This window comes from Hyla sarda, chromosome 7 (genome assembly GCF_029499605.1).
Source record: "Hyla sarda isolate aHylSar1 chromosome 7, aHylSar1.hap1, whole genome shotgun sequence".
In the NCBI taxonomy this organism is placed as follows: Eukaryota; Metazoa; Chordata; class Amphibia; order Anura; family Hylidae; genus Hyla; species Hyla sarda.
In genome coordinates this window covers 230,470,400-230,493,327 of record NC_079195.1, presented here as the reverse complement: position 1 = coordinate 230,493,327, position 22,928 = coordinate 230,470,400, and the positions used below count along the sequence as shown (strand labels likewise).

The window sequence follows — 22,928 nt, the reverse complement described above, 5'->3', positions numbered from 1 at the left end:
TACACCACAGCAGTCTAGGAGAGAGCCCAAAACAAGGAGATTAATTGGTCATGGAACCAGCGGTCCAAGCAGACCAGAGTACTCCGAGCAACGTCCCATCAGGACGGGAACAGAGGGAAAGCAAAAGGGAACCCAGCTGGGACTCCCAGGCTCTGGGCACAAGAAGGTTACTCCAAAAGATCGGAGAGGTAGGGTAGCGCCACCGCCATGAACAAAGGGAAGGATGAGCACACCCTTCTTGGGAGATTGCGCCAAGGAAGGAAGAGAGCAATGGCAGACTGGCTGTCACTGAGCTACACACAATTGCATAAACCCCTCCTACAAGGAGAGTGACCAAGCTGCAGCAATAGACAACCAGAAACAGGAGGAGAGCCAGTAATGACAGGGAGCGACGAACCACACAGACCACTGTCTGGCTTACTGGTATGGGTCCATAGTAGATAACAAGTCACTCCGTCAGACACATCGCACTGGCAGAGGGGTACCGGAATGTCAACCGCAGATGCAGCAGATATGAGATCAGTGACCTGTGGAGGAGGGAATCATAGTGTATACACACACCAAGAACCCTCCCCTGATGGTTGACTGTCAGAGGAAGAACCCCGAAAAGGCCCTAGGCGTCTGCCAGGAACACAAAAGCCCTGTAAGGGCACCGGACCGGAACCGTGCCCCGATAGGGAGGGACTAGGACCGTCCGTGGGCACAGTAAACATGGCATTGTACGCAGCATAAGGGGAAACCAGGCAAGGAATGTAACCCCGGAATCTCCAGGGACCACTTAACGGCCCGCCACAGCGGTTCACATATGCTCCATCACAGAGCGAGAACTCTGCAGAATTGGGAATGCCAGAGGCATAAGGCAAAAAACATTGTGCTGATAGCGCTATCTGAAAAAAAAAAAGGCGGAACCCATATAAAGTCCCAGAAAAGGACCCAGCAGATATTAATCTGATAAAAACAGATATAATGGGCAAAAAAACTATAATAGCCATGAGCTGCCACAGAGGGAGCCACAAAAAACACAATACCATTAACAGCCGCTAGAGGGCGTTTTCCAGTCAGAGACCAGAGGAAGACAATTTTTTATTTTTTTTAATGAATCTGGCGCGGGGCGCAGGTTGCCCCGTGAGTTCCCGGCATTAACCCTCGAGCCCAAGCCTGGACGCGCTATGGGGGAAGGAGAGGGGTGGAGCTAAATTGTGCCAATCCTTTCCCGTCGGGATGGGAGAAGAGAGAAACTGCGGGTTGTCCTGTGATACACCCTGGGAAAAGGGCCCATCCTACAGGAAAGTGATGCTTGTCACTGCTGGAGCGGAGGGGGGTGCCTAAGCAGTAAATCGCGCGCCCCAGCAAGTCGCCGCACAGCTGCGCTAAGCCAGCTAAGCTCTGTTCATGAGAGGTGCAGAAAAGCGCTGGGCTTTTCCTGTCCGGCGCTCCCAAGACATCGCCGACAGAAGGGGTGGAGAGTCCTCCCTCAGTTAGTCTCCAGAGAAGGGGAGCAGAGCTACCTGCCGCCATTATGGGTCCCGCTGGCCAGCAAGTGCCGGAGGACATCCGACCAGCTGAAGTAAAGAAAATCAGTGGCCGTAGAAAGTACAGGGAGCCGCTACAAAAGCCGACAGCTGCCCAGAGACAGAAACGGCTGCCGTATCTGTGAGTCCACTGGCGGGCAGAGGGGATGATATACTCACCCACGGACTTCATATACTCACCCTGAAGTCTTCAACCAGCTTATGACCGCGCTGCATCATACCAGGCTAAGATAGTGGAACGAGCAGGGGCAGAGGGGGACCCAGACCCAGGGTACAACCTCAAGGCGCTGGCAGTTGGCGATAAGGGGTTGATGGCCCATACTGTTATGTTCCGTGCCCCTTTGTTGCATGTGGGAGATCAGGTAGCGCCATACTCCTGTCACCCATCCTAGAAAAATAACAAATTAAAAAGAACCTAACTAGACATACTTAACTAGAAAATAAGAAAATAATAGACCAGGTCTGGGGAGCTCCGAGACCTGTGTCTGCCTCCTACTGACACTAAGCTAAAACTGATGACCTCACTTCCAGTGGGCGGGTATATAATGCCAGGGAGGAGCAGACTTTTTTCCTAGTGTCAGCGCCTCCTAGTGACAAGATTATATACCCATGGTTTCTTTGTCTCCCAATGAAGACTGACCGAGAAACTACAACTACTAGCATGCCCGGACAGGCACACGGGTTGGAAACACTAGTCTGGACAATGCATAGAGTGCGTACCGACCAACCGCTCCATGCATTGGGGAGAGTCAGGGCTCCATTCCGAAGATAGCCAGGGACCCATGATCAGCCCCTTTCTGTACATAGGGCACGAGTATGAGTAAAATCAGAGGAGGCCGAGAGAGAAGGAATACATTACTGCAGAATCAGACTACACAGAGTGTAGTTGTAGTCTGTAACCATGGAGACATATAGGTCTGCAGATGTATTGCGGCAATGGTTGCAAAAGCCTATACATCCTTTAATAAAACTTTAAAAATGTGAATGACAAAATGCTGCATCCTTACCAGCATATCCCAGAAGCTCCTGCGCCCAGATTTGCTGGGAGGTGTATTTGGGTCTGTGCCGGAGGGTGATACTGATGGCGGAAGGCTCACCGGGGCAGGGCGAGGTTTGCTGGACGGCTGAGCCAATCCCTTCATATCTGGAAGAGACTGAGAGGGGCTCTTTCCTGGAAACAGATCAAGCAAAACAGATTATATGGAAGTCAGGAACATTAAAGGGGTACTCTGGTGGAAAACATTTTATTAATTTTTTTTATTTTTTTTTTTAAATCAACCAGTGCCAAAAAGTTCAACAGTTTTGTAAATGACTTCTATTTCAAAATCTTAATCCTTCCAGAACTTATCAGCTGCTGTATGCTCCACAGGAAGTTCTTTTCAATTTGAATTTCTTTCCAATCTGTCCACAGTGCTCTCTGCTGACACCTCTGTCCATGTCAGGAACTGTCCAGAGAAGGAGCAAATCCCCACAAGCAAACCTCTCCTGCTCTGGACAGAAAAGAAATTCAAAAAGAAAAGAACTTCCTCTGTAGGATACAGCAGCTGATAAGTACTGGAAGGATTAAGATTTTTATATAGAAGTAATTTACAAATCTTTTTAACTTTCTGGCCCCAGTATATTACATTTATTTTTTTACATTTCCACTGGAAAGGTTAAGGGGGGTGGGTGTCTGGGATTCAGACTCCTCCAAACGGGGCACCTCTTCGAGAAGACCACCCTCCTTATCCAGACCATATTTAATGAGACAGATTTCCTGCCCGTCATACATTATGCATTGTGGGAATTTTCTTTGAGAAGACCACCCCCCCCCCCATAAAAGACTTTGGGTGGTCTTCTCAAAGAGGTTTAACTGTATATATAAAACTATTCATACGCTCATTCCATTATAACCCTATTTACCTACACAACCATTTCCGTATCCAGTCTCTTACCATTCATTGTTCCCTCTAGGTCTCTCGGGCTCATCGGATCCACGCAGAGCGGCATCTGCAGGATATGAAACTCGATGATGACGTCGCAGAGCGCGTGGCGAAGAGAATTGGAGAGGCGCTCGGACAGCTGGGACGAGCTGATGTTTCCTTTCTCCCAGACATCAAATCGAACCAAAGTGAGAGGCGCTGAAAGTCAGAAAAAAACAAAAAAAAAAACAAAGAATAAACGTGTTGTCATAATACGACAAAGAAAAGACTTGGACTGAACCGATGTCTCTACCTGAGCCGGCAGCGCTGGGATCTGGCGTATATCTGTTCACTTTGGTCAAAGACTCGAAGGTGCTGACGCTGAGCAGATGAGATGTAGTAGAGGGGCAAGCAAGAGGTGGTCCTGGCCGCTCCCCATAGGCCTGCGTCACCAGAGCGCCATGCTGATCCACGAATGATAGCGCAATGCAGGCGATACCTGAATGGGAAATAAATATTACTAGGAAGCCCTATGTAGTGTACATGACGCTGGAGTATACCAGAAGGCAGTGCTTTCCCAACCAGTGTGCCTCCAGCTGTTGCAAAACTACAACTCCCAGTATGCCCGGACAGCCGTTGGCTGTCTGGGCATGCTGGGAGTTGTAGTTTTGCAACAGCAGGAGGCACACTGGTTAGGAAACACTGTCATAAGGTATACTTGTATTATTATAGTATATTGTATTTTTATATCACTGGTGACTTATTATTACTACTGAGCTATAACTGCAGTACAAAGCGAAACAATGAACAAGATGTATCAATCTGCCTGAAACAATACTGTCAGGTTTTGCCCATAACAACCAATCACAGCACAGCTTTTATTCTACCAGAGCTCATTAAGATATGAAAGCTGAGCTGTGATTGGTTGTTATGGGCGAAACCATACAGTTTTGGTTTCAGACAGATTGATAAATCTGGGCCATAGAGTTACCTTTGAGGTTACAGCAGCTGCTGTTGTCATTTCCTGACTGCTCCTCTGCCTGTGGCATTGCTCAGCAAAAGGCAGCATGCTGTAACCACACTTTATGCTTCCCTAAATGTCCCAGTAAATATATACATCTATATATATATATATATATATATATATATATATATATATATATACACACACTGCATATATATTTATTTACACAGTATACATATATGTACAGTATATATATATATATATATATATATTTATATATACAGTATATATATATATACACACACACACACACACACACACACACTATATATACATATATATATATATATATATATATATATACACACACATATATATATATTGAAATATATGGTGATGGTGATGTAGCTGAAGGGGGTGGTCAAAGGTGATGACTAGAGATGAGCGAACTTACAGTAAATTCAATTCGTCACAAACTTCTCGGCTCGGCAGTTGATAACTTTTCCTGCATAAATTAGTTCAGCTTTCAGGTGCTCCCGTGGGCTGGAAAAGGTGGATACATTTCTAGGAGACTCTTTCCTAGGACTGTATCCACCTTTTCCAGCCCACCGGAGCATCTGAAAGCTGAACTAATTTATGCAGGATAAGTCATCAACTGCCGAGCCGACAAGTTCGTGACCAATCGAATTTACTGTAAGTTCGCTCATCTCTAGTCATCACCTTTGACCACCCCCTTCAGCTACATCACCATCACCATATATTTCAACTGCAGAGATACCAGATAGTAAAAGATAACAGTTTGGGGCAGATGACAACATCGGCAATAACAAAGGAGTATGGACGCGTTTTACCTTTCCCTCCGGTGCCCTGTCCACCAGGCTTATTATACAAGAAGAGATCCAGCTCAGGGAGGGAATTATGGTAATAATGCTGCAAAAACAAAGAGATACGATTAAGTGCTCACCCAGGGGCAGAGACAAGGGGAGACAATAAAGCTTCACATGGAGAGCGGCCTCTGACCCTAGGGGGTCTCCCTCACCTGAAAGTGATGCTCCCCATTACTATCTGTGTATTTGGGAGTGTGCAGGAAGATGAGCAGGTTCTGCCGCAGGTAGTAGGCCATGGCTTGAAGACAGGGCAGGGAGGCCTGCGGGATGGTGAACTGCAGGACTTCTGTGGGCGGCGTTCTTCTCGGCTGGATAAACTGGTGAAAGAGACGACCGAGACTCATTAGAAGAGGGGGCGCTGTACATAAGACATGTGACTGTCACCCGCCGGGTCCTCACCTCTACATCCGCTGGAGTGAGCTTACAATTCCTCTGCAGCATGACCGTGATAATGTCCAGAGTGGCCTCATCCAGACGCTTCCGGAGAACCTTCACCAGATCGTCGGTGATCTCAGAGCCTGTAGACATGATGTATAGAGTGAATCATTTATATGGAGCATCTGTCTGCTATTGTGTGCCAGGTCTATGTCAGTGTTTACCAACTGCTGTGTCTTCAGCTGTCTAAAAACTACAACTCTCAGCAAGCCCAAACAGCCAATGCCTGAACTAGCTGAACTCACCTGCTTCCCCGACGCCGTGGACCAGCAGAAGAATGTGCTTATCCATCTGACCCACGGGCCTTGTAGAGTCTGCGCCCCGAGACAAAGACAGGTCCAGCGACAAGCGGTTGGCCTGGAATATCAGACAAGTGTAAGGAACCAAAGACGAGACAACGCGCTCACCAGACTTTGCTTTAGATACCGTCATCTCACCGTTAGTTCCTCTGTGTAAATTGGTTCTTGACTCCGGGACAGCGCCAAGGAACGAGACATCATAGACTGGGATAAGTCCAAGTCCCAGAGCCGACTACTGCTGGACATCTCCGAGAGACTGAGAGGAAGGAGAAGACAAGTTCAGCAGCATCTGGGGTATTAGTGTATCGTGGTTACAGTAATTGTTCGTAGAAGCAAATTTAAAGGAAAGGGTCAGTAAGTTGACGTTTTGGGAGATACGCCAGACTGATACATTGTACATAGCTAGTCCTGCTCTCAGCTGAGAAGTGATACAATTGTATCCAGTCTAGACAATGCTCTGTGAGCTAAACATCCTGGACCCCAGACTGATACATCGTACATAGCTAGTCCTGCTCTCAGCTGAGAAGTGATACAATTGTATCCAGTCTAGACAATGCTCTGTGAGCTAAACATCCTGGACTCCAGACTGATACATTGTACATAGCTAGTCCTGCTCTCAGCTGAGAAGTGATACAATTGTATCCAGTGTAGACAATGCTCTGTGAGCTAAACATCATGGACTCCAGACTGATACATTGTACATAGCTCGTCCTGTCCTCAGCTGAGAAGTGATACAATTGTATCCAGTCTATAGACAATGCTCTGTGAGCTTAACCTCCTGGACCCCAGACTGATACATCGTACATAGCTAGTCCTGCTCTCAGCTGAGAAGTGATACAATTGTATCCAGTCTATAGACAATGCTCTGTGAGCTTAACCTCCTGGACCCCAGACTGATACATTGTACATAGCTAGTCCAGCCCTCAGCTGAGAAGTGATACAATTGTATCCAGTCTAGACAATGCTCTGTGAGCTAAACATCCTGGACTCCAGACTGATACATTGTACATAGCTAGTTCTGCTCTCAGCTGAGAAGTATATACAATTGTATCCAGTCTATAGACAATGCTCTGTGAGCTTAACCTCCTGGACCCCAGACTGATACATTGTACATATCTAGTCCTGCTCTCAGCTGAGAAGTGATACAATTGTATCCAGTCTAGACAATGCTCTGTGAGCTAAACATCCTGGACTCCAGACTGATACATTGTACATAGCTCGTCCTGCTCTCAGCTGAGAAGTGATACAATTGTATCCAGTCTAGACAATGCTCTGTGAGCTAAACATACTGGACCCCAGACTGATACATTGTACATAGCTAGTCCTGCTCTCAGCTGAGAAGTGATACAATTGTATCCAGTCTAGACAATGCTCTGTGAGCTAAACATCCTGGACCCCAGACTGATACATTGTACATAGCTAGTCCTGCTCTCAGCTGAGAAGTAGAGAGAACTGTATACAATCTAGACCAGTGGTCTCCAACCTGCGGACCTCCAGATGTTGCAAAACTACAACACCCAGCATGCCCAGACAGCCAACGGCTGTCCGGGCATGCTGGGAGTTGTAGTTTTGCAACATCTGGAGGTCCGCAGGTTGGAGACCACTGATTTAGACAATGCTCTGTGAGCTAAAAAGCATGAACTCCAGACTGATACATTGTAACAAGCTAAGTTGCATTTTGGTGCTTCTGATCTGGCCCACGGAGTATCGTATAGGCTGGATACAATTGTATCCACTCCACAGTGTGTAAATAATAGTGCACTCATTCAATGAAGCAATTAAATATCCTGAAACATTTCAGATAATTAAAACACAAAGTAAATTAGAAAGTTTGAGAATTTTTGTAATGATTCGGCCTAGTAATAGGGATTGGTTACTATAAGGGAGCGTTAATCCATACGCACCGGAGGTAGAAGACCGATTTGGTGGAACGTTCCTGATACACGAACATGTTCTTGCGGTTGACGACAGAGAAGGCGTTGAGCACGGAGCGCAGGGATTGGATGGCTGCAGATACGGGAGGTTATAGGTCAGTCACACGGCTCCTCAAGCCCCTGACCCTGAAATGAAGTGAACACTCACCTCTGGACACCCCCATGTTGGGTCCCATCTTAAGCCGGGGGTGGATGTGAATCACCGTGCTCCACACCATTTCACAGGCAAAGTGCCCCGGCATGAACTGCATGGTGGCGGCAAGGTAATCGCGGGGCTGGTAACTCTCCTCCCCGGGGAAATCTGCAAAGAAAAAGGTGAATTCAATGAGACGAGGCGGGGCGCCCCCTGCAGCTTCTCCATGTACATCCCCAAAGCAACAACAAAAAATTCCCACATTTAACAACCAACATGGCTCTTTGCTTTTCGCCATGGTTGTCACCCAGCTGTCTCTGTCTTACAACTTCCTGTGGAGCATACAGCAGCTGATAAGTACTGGAAGAATTAAACATTTTTAATGGAAGTAATTTACAAATCTGTATAACTTTCTGGCACCAGTTGATTTGAAAAAAAGTTTTTTCCACCGGAGTGTCCCTTTAAGCTGAGCAGAACAGGTGCTAGGGCAACCATTCTATGTCCAGCAAGTTTCGTGCATGGGCCCTTTCTTGATTAAAGGGGTACTCCGGTGAAAAACTTTTTTTTTTTTTTTTTTAATCAACTGGTGCCATAAAGTTAAACAGATTTGTAAATTACTTCTATTAAAAAATATCAATCCTTCCAGTACTTATTAGCTGCTGAATACTACAGTGGAAATTCTTTTCCTTTTGAAACACAGAGCTCTCTGCTGACATCACGAGCACAACAGTGCTCTCTGCTGAGATCTCTGTCCATTTTAAGAACTGCCAAAGTAAAAAAGGAAATCCCCATAGCAAACATATGCTGTTCTGGATGGTTCCTAAAATGGACAGAGATGTCAGCAGAGAGCACTGTGCTCGTGATGTCAGCAGAGAGCTCTGTGTTTCAAAAAGAAAAGAATTTCCTTTGTAGTATTCAGCAGCTAATAAGTACAGGAAGGATTAAGATTTTTTAATAGAAGTAATTTACAAATCTGTTTAACTTTCTGGCACCAGTTGATTAAAAAAAAAAAAAAAAAAAAAAGTTTTTCACCGGAGTACCCCTTTAACCCCTTAAGGACTCAGCCCATTTTGGCCTTAAGGACTCAGACAATTAAATTTTTACGTTTTCATTTTTTCCTCCTCGCCTTCTAAAAATCATAACTCTTTTATAATTTCATCCACAGACTAGTATGAGGGCTTGTTTTTTGCGCAACCAGTTGTCCTTTGTAATGACATAACTCATTATATCATAAAATATATGGCGCAACCAAAAAACACTTTTTGTGGGGAAATTAAAACGAAAAACGCAATTTTGCTAATTTTGGAAGGTTTCGTTTTCACGCCGTACAATTTATGGTAAAAATGACGTGTGTTCTTTATTCTGAGGGTCAATACGATTAAAATGATACCCATTATTATATACTTTTATATTATTGTTGTGCTTAAAAAAAATCACAAACTTTTTAACCAAATTAGTACGTTTATAATCTCTTTATTTTGATGACCTCTAACTTTTTTATTTTTCCGTATGAGCGACGGTATGGGGGCTCATTTTTTGCGCCATGATCTGTACTTTTTTTGATACCACATTTGCATATAAAAAACTTTTAATAAATTTTTTATAATTTTTTTTTTAATAAAATGTATTAAAAAAGTAGGAATTTTGGACTTTTTTTTTTTTTTCGTTCACGCCGTTCACCGTATGGGATCATTAACATTTTATTTTAATAGTTCGGACATTTACGCACGCGGCGATACCAAATATGTCTATAAAAAAAAAAAATTACGCTTTTTGGGGGTAAAATAGGAAAAAACGGACGTTTTACTTTTTTATTGGGGGAGGGGATTTTTCACTTTTTTTTAACTTTTAAATTTTTTTACATTTTTTTTTACACTTGAATAGTCCCCATAGGGGACTATTCATAGCAATACCATGATTGCTAATACTGATCTGTTCTATGTATAGGACATAGAACAGATCAGTATTATCGGTCATCTCCTGCTCTGGTCTGCTCGATCACAGACCAGAGCAGGAGACGCCGGGAGCCGCACGGAGGAAGGAGAGGGGACCTCCGTGCGGCGTTATGAATGATCGGATCCCCGCAGCAGCGCTGCGGGCGATCCGATCGTTCATTTAAATCGTGCACTGCCGCAGATGCCAGGATCTGTATTGATCCCGGCACCTGAGGGGTTAATGGCGGACGCCCGCGAGATCGCGGGCGTCGGCCATTGCCGGCGGGTCCCTGGCTGCGATCAGCAGCCGGGATCAGCCGCGCATGACACGGGCATCGCTCCGATGCCCGCGGTTATGCTTAGGACGTAAATGTACGTCCTGGTGCGTTAAGTACCACCTCACCAGGACGTACATTTACGTCCTGCGTCCTTAAGGGGTTAATGAGACTTGTGCACAGAACGTGCTTGGTGCCGTGCACTTACCCTCCAGTGTTAGCTGCATTTCTATGCACCTACCAGTGCAGAATGGGTGTGAGAGCAGCTCTGGACTTACACTTTAAAGGGGTACTCCGCTGCTCAACGTTTGGAACAAACTGTTCGGAACGCTGGAGCCGGCAGCTTGTGACATCATAGCCCCGCCCCCTCATGACATCACACCGAGCCCCCTCGTGACATCACACCCCGAACCCTCAATGCAAGTCTATGGGAGGGGGCGTGACAGCTGTCATGCCCCCTCCCATAGACTTGCATTGAGGGGGCGGGGCGTGACATCGTGAGGGGGCAGGGCTATGGCGTCACGAGCTCCTGCTCCAGAGTCCCGAACCGTTTGTTCTAAATGCTGGGCAGCGGAGTACCCCTTTAAGTTTTATTCATGTTAAAGAAGTTATCCAGGGTTGGAAAAACAGAGCTGATTTGCAAAAACAGCGCCACCCGTCCTCAGGTTTTGTGTGGTATTGCAGCTCAGTTCCATTGAAGTGAATGGAGCCAGGTTGTAATACCACACCCAACCTAAGGAAAGGGGTGGTGCTGTTTTTGGAAGAAAACAGCTTTGCGTTTTTAATACCTGGATAACCCATTTAAATTGTGGTATGGGCTCTACCAGAAAATGACTTATTCCCCTCAAAACACATGAATGGAAGTGAAGTCCGGAGGGGTCTAGAGCAGTGGTCTTCAACCTGCGGACCTCCAGATGTTGCAAAACTACAACTCCCAGCATGCACGGACAGCCAACGGCTGTCCGAGCATGCTGGGAGTTGTAGTTTTGCAACATCTGGAGGCCCGCAGGTTGAAGACCACTGGTCTAGAGGGTCCATTGGGAGTCATCTCTGACATCATCTGGACACCATATAATGTAATCACCTTCGTTGGTAAGTAGCCTGGGCCGGTACGTGGCGTAGGGGCTCTCGCTCTTCCAGATATCCTCCTCGCTCTCGGCGACCAGCAGCGTGTTACATAGGTGCGTGTCATGCAGGTCCTGCAGCAGGAGGCGCTGTGGGCGGGAAACAAGATTATTGAGTAACATTTTGGAGAAAAGTAAGCCATCTAATAGTTAATCTATAGAAAGAACAGCCCGAGCCACCATGATAAATCTAGTGCAGCTTTAGACGGTCTAGTCCAGTTTTTTCCAACCAGTGTGCCTCGAGTTAATGCAAAACTACAAGTCCCAGCAGGCTCCCAAACCTCTGCACTGCCTATAACAGCATTTCCCAACCAGCTAGCCTCCTGCTGTTGCAAAACTACAACTCCCAGCATTCCTGGACAGCCTTTGCTCACTGTTTCCAAACCAGTGTGCCTCCAGCTGTTGCAAAACTACAACTCCCAGGATGCCAAGACATCCTTTGGCCACTGTTTCCTAACCATTGTGCCTCCAGCTGTTTCAAAACTACAACTCCCAGAATGCCCGGAGAGCCTTTGGCCACTGTTTCCCAAGCAGTGTGCCTACAGATGTTGAAAAACTACAACTCCCAGCATGCCTTTGGCGACTGTTTTCCGACCAGTGTGCCTTCAGATGTTGCAAAACTACAACTCCCAGCATACCTGGTTGGGAAACATTGCTCTAGGCATTGCAGAGATAAGAGTTACACAACAGGCAGTTTCAAAACTACAACTCCCAGCATGTCCAGACAGCCGTTGGCTGTCCGGACATGCTGGGAGTTGTAGTTTTGCAACAGCTGGAGGTACACTGGTTGGGAAATGCTGGTCTTCAGCTGTCTGGGCATGCTGGTAGTTGTAGTTTTACAACAGCTGGAGGCACACTGGTTGGGAAATGCTGGTCTTCAGCTGTCTAGGCATGCTGGTAGTTGTAGTTTTGCAACAGCTGGAGGTACCCTGGTTGGGAAATGCTGGTCTTCAGCTGTCTGGGCATGCTGGTAGTTGTAGTTTTACAACAGCTGGAGGCACAATAGTTGAGAAACACTGGCCAAAGGCTGTCCGGGCATGCTGGGAGTTTTAGTTTTCCAACAGCTGGAGGCACACTGTTTGGGGAACACTGGTCTAAGTATTAGTAAATCATCTCCTCGCTGCTCTCTAGGGTGCACTACAGATGATAAGTGAACACGAGTTCTTTACTTGGGAGAATTATGACATTTAATAACCGCAGCTATGATGGCGTTTCCGTTCTGCATCACTGTCGCCGTCCCCTCCAAGGTATCAGGTTGGTGATCAGAACCGGATTTAACCCTCTGGGGAGCCACCTTAATGTCTTGTTACTTTGTTTCCTTCTGCTTCTAAATGATTAACCGTGGATAGTAAATAGGCTTTCGCTCAGATTTCCGCCGCTGCCTGTTTACGAGATTTCACCTGATATATTGGCCGGCCGCCGCCGCCGCTATCTTGTTTTACGCTCATTGCTGTTTAATGCCCAATGCTGAAGTTTAAGTGAAGCAATTTGGAGGAAAGCATTTCGTATTTTTAATACCTCGGCAAAATGAGATGAAGCTGTCGGCTAAAGGCCTAAAAACCCAACAGACCGTTCTGTAATGGTGAAAGGAGCAACAATGCGACAATCTTCCATCATGAGGAGGAGCCATGTTAAAGCGAATCTGTCAGCTGTAGATCATGCTCAGAGCTGGTGCTGGGCCGCAGGATGCACATCCCCCTTTATGATTGTTGTACAGGGCTTGGCTTCCAGCACTGCGCCCTGTATGTCAATCAGTCAACGAATGAAGTGAGGGGGAGGAGGTCCTACAGCTCAGCTCCGCCTCCTTGACACAAGCTTTGTGCATGATCTACTGCTGACAGATTCCCTTTAAAGGAAATATATAATGCAGAAAAAAGTATTTCCTATCCAAAGGTTAGAGGATAAGTTTTAGATCGCGGGGGTCCGACTGCTGGGACCCCTACTCTCCCTGGGAACGGAACGTGTCGACCCCTGTACGTAGTGGTGGCCGACACTCCCCTTCCATGTATCTCTGTGGGAGAGCGGGAGATAGCTGAACGTCTCTCCCACAGAGATACATGGAGGGGGCATGTCAACCGCCGCTTCGTGCAGGATATCGCGGAGGGGCCCAGCAGTCGGACCCCCGCAATGTAAAACTTATTCCCTATCCTTTGGATAAAGATAAGTTTTTCTGCACAATACTTCTCCTTTAACCCTCAGTGTGCTGCATTCAATGTGAGAACAAGCTGACCGGTGGACTGGAAACCACTGCAGGTTTTTATCTTTTATCAAGTGTAGCATCATTGATATCACTCACTACACATTTCCATTTAATTTAGGGGGCTGTGGTTTATTATGAGGCGACTGGTTTATGAGCAAAGAGGTGGTCAATCTGCAAAAGTGTGGTTATGAACAGGGGTGTGGTTTATAGGCAGGGGTGTGGTCATGCACAAGGGGTGTGGTCTATCAGCATAGCTGTGATTTATGAGGGGGTTACATGGAGGGGTGTGGTTTATGAGGGGGTTACGAGGAGGGGTGTGGTCTATCAGCAGGGCTGTGATTTATGAGCAGGGCTGTGATTTATGAGGGGTTACGAGGAGGGGTGTGGTTTATGAGGAGGGGTGTGGTCTATCAGCAGGGCTGTGGTTTACAGGCAAGGGTGTGGTCTATCAGCAGGGCTGTGATTTATGAGGGGGTTACGTGGAGGGGTGAGGTTTATGAGGAGGTGTGTGGTCTATCAGCAGGACTGTGGTTTATGAGCAGGGCTGTGATTTATGAGGGGGTTACGAGGAGGGGTGTGGTTTACAGGCAAGGGTGTGATCATGCACAAGGGGTGTGGTCTACAGCAGGGCTGTGATTTATGAGGGGTTACAAGGAGGGGTGTGGTTTATGAGGAGGGGTGTGGTTTATGAGCAGGGGCAACATATTCTATGTTGCTATGCCCAAAAGTGGGCATTACTAAAATATTTTGTGGGTGGTGAATGGGGCGTAGCTTATATGTGTGTTATATGTGTATTATTAGGGCTTATGGACATTACAGACGCAGATCTGACACTTTGGACCCCCCTCTACTAGTCACAATGGAGAGCAGTTCTGGAAGAAAAGACCCGTCCAGACATTAGATGGTTATAAATCTCTTATGTAGACATGTAATGGAACATTTTTCTTGGGGTTGTGGGTGCTGTATGGCTACCCATTTCTTTCCCCGCTATTTTATTTTCTATATTTAGTTATTCATTTATTTTATTTTATTTACTAGCTGAGTACCCGGCGTTGCACGGTTTTTCCTTCCTAATCCTTGTTACGGAGGGAAATCAACAAAAGGAGGAAGCTTTTGACTTCATATCTCGTCCTCATATATTGTTGTCATATCCCAACCCTATATCCCATCCCCATAGCCCGTCCTTCTATCCCAACCATGTGCCTCACCGATGCGAGCAACATAGTGGAAAACTGCAGCGCAAAGCCGAATCCTGGTAAAGCCACATGTGCCTCCAGCTGTTGCAGAACGACAACTCCCAGCATACCTGGTGGGGAAACATTGCTCTAGGCATTGCAGAGATAAGAGTTACTTAAAAGGCAGTTTCAAAACTACAATTCTCAGCATGCCCGGACATGCTAGGAGTTGTAGTTTTGCAACAGCTGGAGGCACACTGGTTGGGAAACTTGTCTTCAGCTGTCTTGGCATGCTGGTAGTTGTAGTTTTCCAACAGCTGGAGGCACACTGTTTGGGGAACACCAGTCTAGTCTAAGTATTAGTAAATCATCTCCTCGCTGCTCTCTAGGGTGCACTACAGATGATAAGTGAACATGAGGACTTTACTTGGGAGAATTATGACATTTAATAACCGCAGCTATGACAGAGATAATAACCGCAGCATTGCAGAGATAAGAGTTACTTTACAGGCAGTTTCAAAACTAAAACTCCCAGCATGCCTGGAAAGCCTTTGGCTGTCCAGGCATGCTGGGAGTTGTAGTTTTGCAACAGCTGGAGGCACACTGGTTGGAAAACACTGGTCTCCAGTTGTCTGGGAATGCTGGGAGTAGTAGATATGGCCGCATTGCTTCATTACCTGATTGACCACTCTGCAGATCTCTCCCACCTTCCTGACCACCAGCTGGTGCAGCTGCTCACTCTCTCCGAGCTCCTCCACTTCTCGGGCAGCCACCGCGCTGTCAGAAAGAGAAGAGTAAAGCAGGGAACAAGAGGCAAGGGAAAAAAAAGAACAATAAAGCAAAAGATGATCAAACCCAGGGGGGTTACCTGGCATGGGTGCACACTTCAACCCGGTCCTGGTGAATCTTCACAATCAGCCAAAACTTTGGCATGACCGGGCAGCGAGAATCCTGATCACTGATCAGTGCGTCTTCACACTCCGAGTCACTGCTGCCTGCGTCATACCCTGCCGGACAACGCGAATGAGAAATGACTGTAACCATTGTATTAAAGGAGATACGTGGCAAAAATCTTTAAACTCATCCTGTGCCCCGGGCTGCAAAAATAAAAACTTTAACTCCCCTTCCTACGTTCCCCCATTGCGGAGATATCGGCGGCCCGGTTCTCTGGCGCTGCTCTGCTCTTCTTAGGCTCGGAACGTCACAGCGCTGTCAGCGTATTGCCGGCTGCAGCAATGTCCGGAGCTCTGGCCAGCTCCCAGCACAGGATGAGTTAAAAGATTTTTACTGCATATCTCCTTTAAAGGGGTTATCCAGGAATAGAAAAATAGAGCTAATCTCATTCAAGAACCGCTCCTTGTCTGTCTCCAGGTTGGGTGCGGTTCTGCAACTCAGTTCCATGGAAGTGAATGGAGTCAAGTTGTAATACCACAGACAACCTGGGGACATACGTGGAGCTGTTATTAAAAGAAATTAGCTCAGTTTTTCTCTTCCTGGATAACCCCTTTAAGTTCTGAACCTCTCTAGTATAAGTTCTATTTATTAACATGTTCAAACTCTCAGCTTGCTGTCTGTGAATGGAACCATTCTTATCTCCATACAGCTGATATCCCGGGTTACAAAGCTTTGGAGGAGAAATAATTTGCATTCTTGTTTTCCCATAACGCTTTGCATGTAATTCTCCATACACCAGCGCTCACCTAGATGATCAGAATCCATACTGCCATGGCTGGAAACCAGACTCTGGACACGACTGGGACGCTGCCGAGACCCTCCTATAAGGTCAATAAACAAGTGTTAAAGGAACATTCATTTAAGAAATAGTCTCATTTTTTCCTATTATTTTATCCTGTATCAAAGCTGTAGTTTGTGTAGTTTGTGCATCACACGGACAAAGGTGTTGTGACCCCTGAAGACTTACAAAGACACAATACCTCAATGACCTGGACTAGAGAGAAGGCATTTTTAAGGAGCAATGGTCGTATCTGCTGGTTTTTACATGCAGTTCTCAATTGTCCAAAATCAGGGTTTCTCACCGATTGTCCCTATAAACAGCAATTAGGATCCCAGCCGAGCCCCTATAACTGCTAATATCTGATCATGATTTCTAAAAGCAAGGATCTCACCTTATTGTCTGTGTGCTCCTAATTCTTTATACCTGTCTGAGGGGGAATGGAAGAAATATAAGGGCTATGAAGACTCTTACACACAACAGGGTTTATGTTTGGCTTTATAGCTGATATATAACCCTCAGAAGGGTTCTAAGAATTGGAGGCACAAAGGTAATAAGGTGAGATCCCTGGGTTAAAGGGGTACTCCGCTCATAGACATCTTATCCCCTATCCAAAGGATATGGGATAAGATGTCTGGTCGCGGCGCTGTGGACCCCCGCGACCTCCCTGCTGCACCCGGCATTCATTTAGAGCGTCGGGTGCAGCGGCGGAGGCTCGTGACGCCCCCTCCCATAGACTTGCATCAAGGGGGCGTGGCTGTGATGTCATGAGCGGGTGTGACCGTGATGTCACGAGCCTCTGCCCCGCATCGCCAGTCATCGCTCCGTGCACCGGATGTCTGGGGTGCTGCAGCCACAATTGTGGGGGTCCCCAGTGGCAGGGACCCCCCACGATCAGACATCTTATCCACTATCCTTTGGATAGGGGATAAGATGTTTAGGGACAGAGTACCTTTAAGGAATCATAAACAAATATAACCACAAAAGTAGAAAATAAAAAATCAGCTTTTTTTTGGGTGGAGAGGTTTTTAATAGCAGCAACAAACACGTCACAATTGTCACCAATCCTACCCCCAAATCTATGATGAATGGGATTAGAGATGAGCGAACTTACAGTAAATTCGATTCGTCACGAACTTCTCGGCTCGGCAGTTGATGACTAATCCTGCATGAATTAGTTCAGCTTTCAGGTGCTCCGGTGGGCTGGAAAAGGTGGATACATTCCTAGGAAAGAGTCTCCTAGGACTGTATCCACCTTTTCCAGCCCACGGGAGCACCTGAAAGCTGAACTCATTTATGCAGGATAAATTATCAACTGCCGAGCCGAGAAGTTTGTGACGAATTGAATTTACTGTAAGTTCGCTCATCTCTAAATGGGATTCCAGACGTTACCTGTGCTATTGACAGTGCTGGACTGCACGGACTCGGGGAGACTGACCACAGACGAGGTTTTAGGTGGTAAAGGGGATTTGTCCACCAGGGCTCCTTCATTTGCACTTTTCCCCCCGTGGTCTATGGCGGACATTCCCGACAGCACAGAGGACACCTCACTATCAGACACTTCCAGAGCTGCCTGAGCCCATTCACCAGAATCCTCTTCTGCCTGCAACAAGAAAGACAAAAAAAAAACTAAACATATATGTATAAAGTGTGAAGGTCATCATTAGAGATGAGCGAACTTACAGTAAATTCGATTCGTCACGAACTTCTCGGCTCGGCAGTTGATGACTTATCCTGCATAAATTAGTTCAGCTTTCAGGTGCTCCCGTGGGCTGGAAAAGGTGGATACAGTCCTAGGAGACTCTTTCCTAGGACTGTATCCACCTTTTCCATTCCACCGGAGCACCTGAAAGCTGAACTAATTTACGCAGGATAAGTCATCAACTGCCGAGCCGAGAAGTTCGTGACGAATCGAATTTACTGTAAGTTCGCTCATCTCTAGTCATCATTCTAATAGTCTTGGCTACATCCCTGTCTATATTTATACATTCTTCTCAAGATACACAAACAAACATACTAATAAACAATTATATTAAAGGTAGAAGCCGTAACAGGTAGAAAAAGAATGGGAGCACTCACCCGGTCAGATGAAATATAGATGCTTTATTGCGACATCAAAAGCAGGGGGGCGAACATAAAGCAGTGCGGGGGAGAGAAAATGGGCGACGGTCCGTTATCGCGCGTTCAGCGATTCGTCAGGCCCCCAAGGGGCCTGACGAAGCGCTGAACGCGCGATAACGGACCGTCGCCCAAGGGGCCTGACGGAGCGCTGAACGCGCGATAACGGACCGTCGCCCAAGGGGCCTGACGAAGCGCTGAACGCGCGATAACGGACCGTCGCCCAAGGGGCCTGACGGAGCACTGAACGCGCGATAACGGACCGTCGCCCAAGGGGCCTGACGGAGCGCTGAACGCGCGATAACGGACCGTCGCCCATTTTCTCTCCCCCGCACTGCTTTATGTTCGCCCCCCTGCTTTTGATGTCGCAATAAAGCATCTCTATTTCATCTGACCGGGTGAGTGCTCCCATCCTTTTTCTACCTGTTACGGCTTCTACATTTATGGACTATCATTTGTGTGAGCACCGAGTAGTCAGAGTGAGCCTGTACTGAGGTAAAGTTGTAAACCGGTGTAGATATATAAGCAGTGCCAAGATATTCTCTTCTATGGACTATAAATTATATTAAAGGGGTACTCTACCCAAAAGAATAGGGGATAAGATGTCTGATTCTGGAGGTCCCGTCACTGGGGACCCCCGCGATCTCCCTGCTGCACCCGACGTTCGTTTAGAGTGTCAGGTGCAGCGCCAGAGGGCGACGCCACGGTCACACTCCGCTTGTGACGTCACGGTCACGCCCCCTCCCATAGACTTGCATTGAGGGGGTGTGGCCATGAGGTCACTAGCGGGGCGTAAACGTGACGTCACGAGCCTCCGCATCGCCAGTCATCCGGCAGGGAGCGAAGTTCGAGCACCGGATGTCTGGGGTTCTGCAGCCGAGATTGTGGGGGTCCCCAGCAGATATCTAGGGGCGGTGTACCCCTTTAAGTATTTGCAGCACCTTTCAATTCAATAAATGCAGCCTGCAGTGTAAAGAATGGACTTTTTCATTCTAGTCGCCATAGTTACTATGTGAGACAATTGTGCTATAAGATTGTACGGCACTATAAACACATGGGTGCTTTCTCTCAAACACAAAGCCTTACCCGTCCATGGGCTTTTGTGGTATCTCATGCCCATTCACTGCGATGAAGCTGAGCTGCAATACAAGCCCATGGACAGATGTGGCGCCATTTCTGGAATAAAGTAGCCATGTTCTTCTAGTTCTGCACAATCTGTTTAGGCTTAAACAATCTACCCAGATACAACTCTCTTGTACCTTGTCCACAGAACGGCCATTCTTAGGTGTCACTTTGGGATCAGTGTTGTCCTCCAGAACCTCGGGGGTTGTGCTCACATCAGGGTCCTGCCAGGGGCCCGGTCCATGCACATGAAGATGCCGTGATCGGTCATTTTCTACCCTGTGGGCATGGAGCCGGCTCAAAGAGATGTAATAATAATCCTCCTCTTCCTCGTTCAGCTGATATCCTGGAAGCGAAAGGCGTCGGAATTCCTATAACAACATAAGAAACCTGTAAGAAGTGGAAACATTTTCTGGGATGCCATAGGCGATGGGGTAACCATATGTACCTTGTACCCTTGCAAATATTGCTTTATCTACCATGTATTTATCTATCTATGTCCCCTGAGGAAGCTGACATTACAGGTTCACAGAAACACGTTGGAATTTGCTTGCATATTGTAATGATATGTACTAGTGGTAGTAAGAAGATTAGGGTTTTGGAAGGGATCATTAGGGTCATAGTGGGGGTCGTCGTTTTTAGGACATGAACATGTTCATTCTTTCAGCAAAATCTGTGAGCAAAGTCCCCTTAATCAATCAATTCGGCAGCAAATTCCACGGGGATGTAAACGGAACTCAGTGGTCTCCAAACTGTGGACCACCAGGTGTTGCAAAACTACAACTCCCAGCAGGCCAACGGCTGCCCAGGCATGCTAGGAGTTGTATTTTTGCAAGAGCTCGAGGTCCTTAAAGGGGTACTCCGGTGGAATATTATTTTTATTTTTTTTAAATCAACTGGTGACAGAAAGTTAAACAGATTTGTAAATTACTTTATTAAAAAATCTTAATCCTTTCAGTACTAATCAGCTAATACAGTATAATACAGAGGAAGTTATTTTCTGTCTGACCACAGACACCTCTGTCCATGTCAGGAACTGTCCAGAGCAGGAGAGGTTTGCTTTGGGGATTTGCTTCTACTCTGGACAATTCCTGACATGGACAGAGGTGTCAGCAGAGAGCACTGTGGTCCGACAGAAAGGAAATTCAAAAAGAACTTCCTCTGTAGTATACAGCAGCTGATAAGTGCTAGAAGGATTAAGATTTTTTTTAATAGAAGTAATTTACAAATCTGTTTAACTTTCTTCTGGCACCAGTTGATTTGAAAAAAAATTGTCATCACGCCCCGTCCCATAGACTTGTGATGTCACGATACTCCGGCCCCGTGGTCGGCACCCGGCAGTTTGTGAGAAGGCAGCGCGGCGTGCAGCTCAAAGAGGTGGGTGCCGAATGCAAGATTGCGGGGGTCCCCAGCGTCGGGACCCCCACAGTCAGACATCTTATCCCCTGTCCTTTGGATAGGGGATAAGATGTCTTAGGGCCGGAGTACCTCTTTAAGACACAAAAAAATCCCAACAATGGCTTTTCTTCCAGCCTAAAACCCTCTCGTGGGATCATTAAAGTCTCGGTAACTGTGGGACGGACCCGCTCGCTCGCAGGAACGCCGGCTGACATTAGGCGAGAACGAGCCATAAAAGGATAATTGTTTCTAAAAATACCAGAGAGCGGACGCTCAGAAATGCAAGCTCAGTCATTCCGCCCTCAGCCGATCCCTCACAGCCTCCAAATCTCAGGCCAAAATTTAGGAGATAAATTTAGGATGTGACTTTTTTTTTTTTTTCCTAAGCAGAAGAAATGAACATTTACACAATGTAAAGGATGAAAAATCTAATTCTTCATGAGAACCATTAGGAAGTGTCACCGGCAGCGATAGACACAACATAATGACATTGTGCGGATCACATGACTCACTTACAGAGACTAGACTGTAGGGGGAGTGACTGAGCATGTGTGTCCTCCAGCACTCACCTCATTAGATGGATGGGGACAGTGACTGAGCATGTGTGTCCTCCAGCACTCACCTCATTAGATGGATGGGGACAGTGACTGAGCATGTGTGTCCTCCAGCACTCACCTCATTAGATGGATGGGGACAGTGACTGAGCATGTGTGTCCTCCAGCACTCACCTCATTAGATGGATGGGGACAGTGACTGAGCATGTGTGTCCTCCAGCACTCACCTCATTAGATGGATGGGGACAGTGACTGAGCATGTGTGTCCTCCAGCACTCAGCTTATTAGGTGGATGGGGACAGTGACTGAGCATGTGTGTCTTCCAGCACTCAGCTTATTAGGTGGATGGGGACAGTGACTGAGCATGTGTGTCCTCCAGGACTCACCTCATTAGATGGATGGGGACAGTGACTGAGCATGTGTGTCTTCCAGCACTCAGCTTATTAGGTGGATGGGGACAGTGACTGAGCATGTGTGTCCTCCAGCACTCACCTCATTAGATGGATGGGGACAGTGACTGAGCATGTGTGTCCTCCAGCACTCACCTCATTAGGTGGATGGGGACAGTGACTGAGCATGTGTGTCCTCCAGCACTCACCTCATTAGATGGATGGGGACAGTGACTGAGCATGTGTGTCCTCCAGCACTCACCTCATTAGGTGGATGGGGACAGTGACTGAGCATGTGTGTCCTCCAGCACTCACCTCATTAGATGGATGGGGACAGTGACTGAGCATGTGTGTCCTCCAGCACTCAGCTTATTAGGTGAATGGGGACAGTGACTGAGCATGTGTGTCCTCCAGCACTCACCTCATTAGGTGGATGGAGACTAACTGAGGATGTGTGTCCTCCAGCACTCCCCTCATTAGATGGATGGGGACAGTGACTGAGCATGTGTGTCCTCCAGCACTCACCTCATTAGGTGGATGGAGACTAACTGAGGATGTGTGTCCTCCAGCACTCACCTCATTAGGTGGATGGGGACAGTGACTGAGCATGTGTGTCCTCCAGCACTCCCCTCATTAGATGGATGGGGACAGTGACTGAGCATGTGTGTCCTCCAGCACTCACCTCATTAGATGGATGGGGACAGTGACTGAGCATGTGTGTCCTCCAGCACTCACCTCATTAGGTGGATGGAGACTAACTGAGGATGTGTGTCTTTCAGAACTCTGCTCAATATGTGAACAGGCACATTACCATCATTGTAG

The 22,928-nt window shown here is 47.0% G+C and overlaps 1 protein-coding gene across 11 annotated transcripts in view; it reads right to left on the bottom strand.

Annotated features, from left to right (window-relative positions):
- Nucleotides 1-22,928, bottom strand: part of SZT2 (SZT2 subunit of KICSTOR complex) — a 167,548-nt gene that overhangs the window by 54,197 nt on the left and 90,423 nt on the right. For all 11 annotated transcript variants that reach the window (XR_008846705.1, XM_056533045.1, XM_056533036.1 and 8 more), the window contains 16 exons: nucleotides 19,903-20,136; nucleotides 17,918-18,128; nucleotides 16,494-16,568; nucleotides 15,662-15,800; nucleotides 15,471-15,570; nucleotides 11,379-11,508; nucleotides 8,101-8,253; nucleotides 7,923-8,025; nucleotides 6,157-6,274; nucleotides 5,965-6,076; nucleotides 5,684-5,802; nucleotides 5,437-5,601; nucleotides 5,249-5,327; nucleotides 3,747-3,932; nucleotides 3,467-3,652; nucleotides 2,540-2,703 (listed from right to left, as the gene is read on the bottom strand). Coding sequence is in view for 10 of the 11 variants with exons in the window: in XM_056533045.1 (XP_056389020.1) it covers nucleotides 2,540-2,703; nucleotides 3,467-3,652; nucleotides 3,747-3,932; nucleotides 5,249-5,327; nucleotides 5,437-5,601; nucleotides 5,684-5,802; nucleotides 5,965-6,076; nucleotides 6,157-6,274; nucleotides 7,923-8,025; nucleotides 8,101-8,253; nucleotides 11,379-11,508; nucleotides 15,471-15,570; nucleotides 15,662-15,800; nucleotides 16,494-16,568; nucleotides 17,918-18,128; nucleotides 19,903-20,136 (2,274 nt within the window). In the remaining variant the exon portion in view is untranslated. The remainder of the gene's footprint in view (nucleotides 1-2,539; nucleotides 2,704-3,466; nucleotides 3,653-3,746; nucleotides 3,933-5,248; nucleotides 5,328-5,436; nucleotides 5,602-5,683; nucleotides 5,803-5,964; nucleotides 6,077-6,156; nucleotides 6,275-7,922; nucleotides 8,026-8,100; nucleotides 8,254-11,378; nucleotides 11,509-15,470; nucleotides 15,571-15,661; nucleotides 15,801-16,493; nucleotides 16,569-17,917; nucleotides 18,129-19,902; nucleotides 20,137-22,928) is intronic.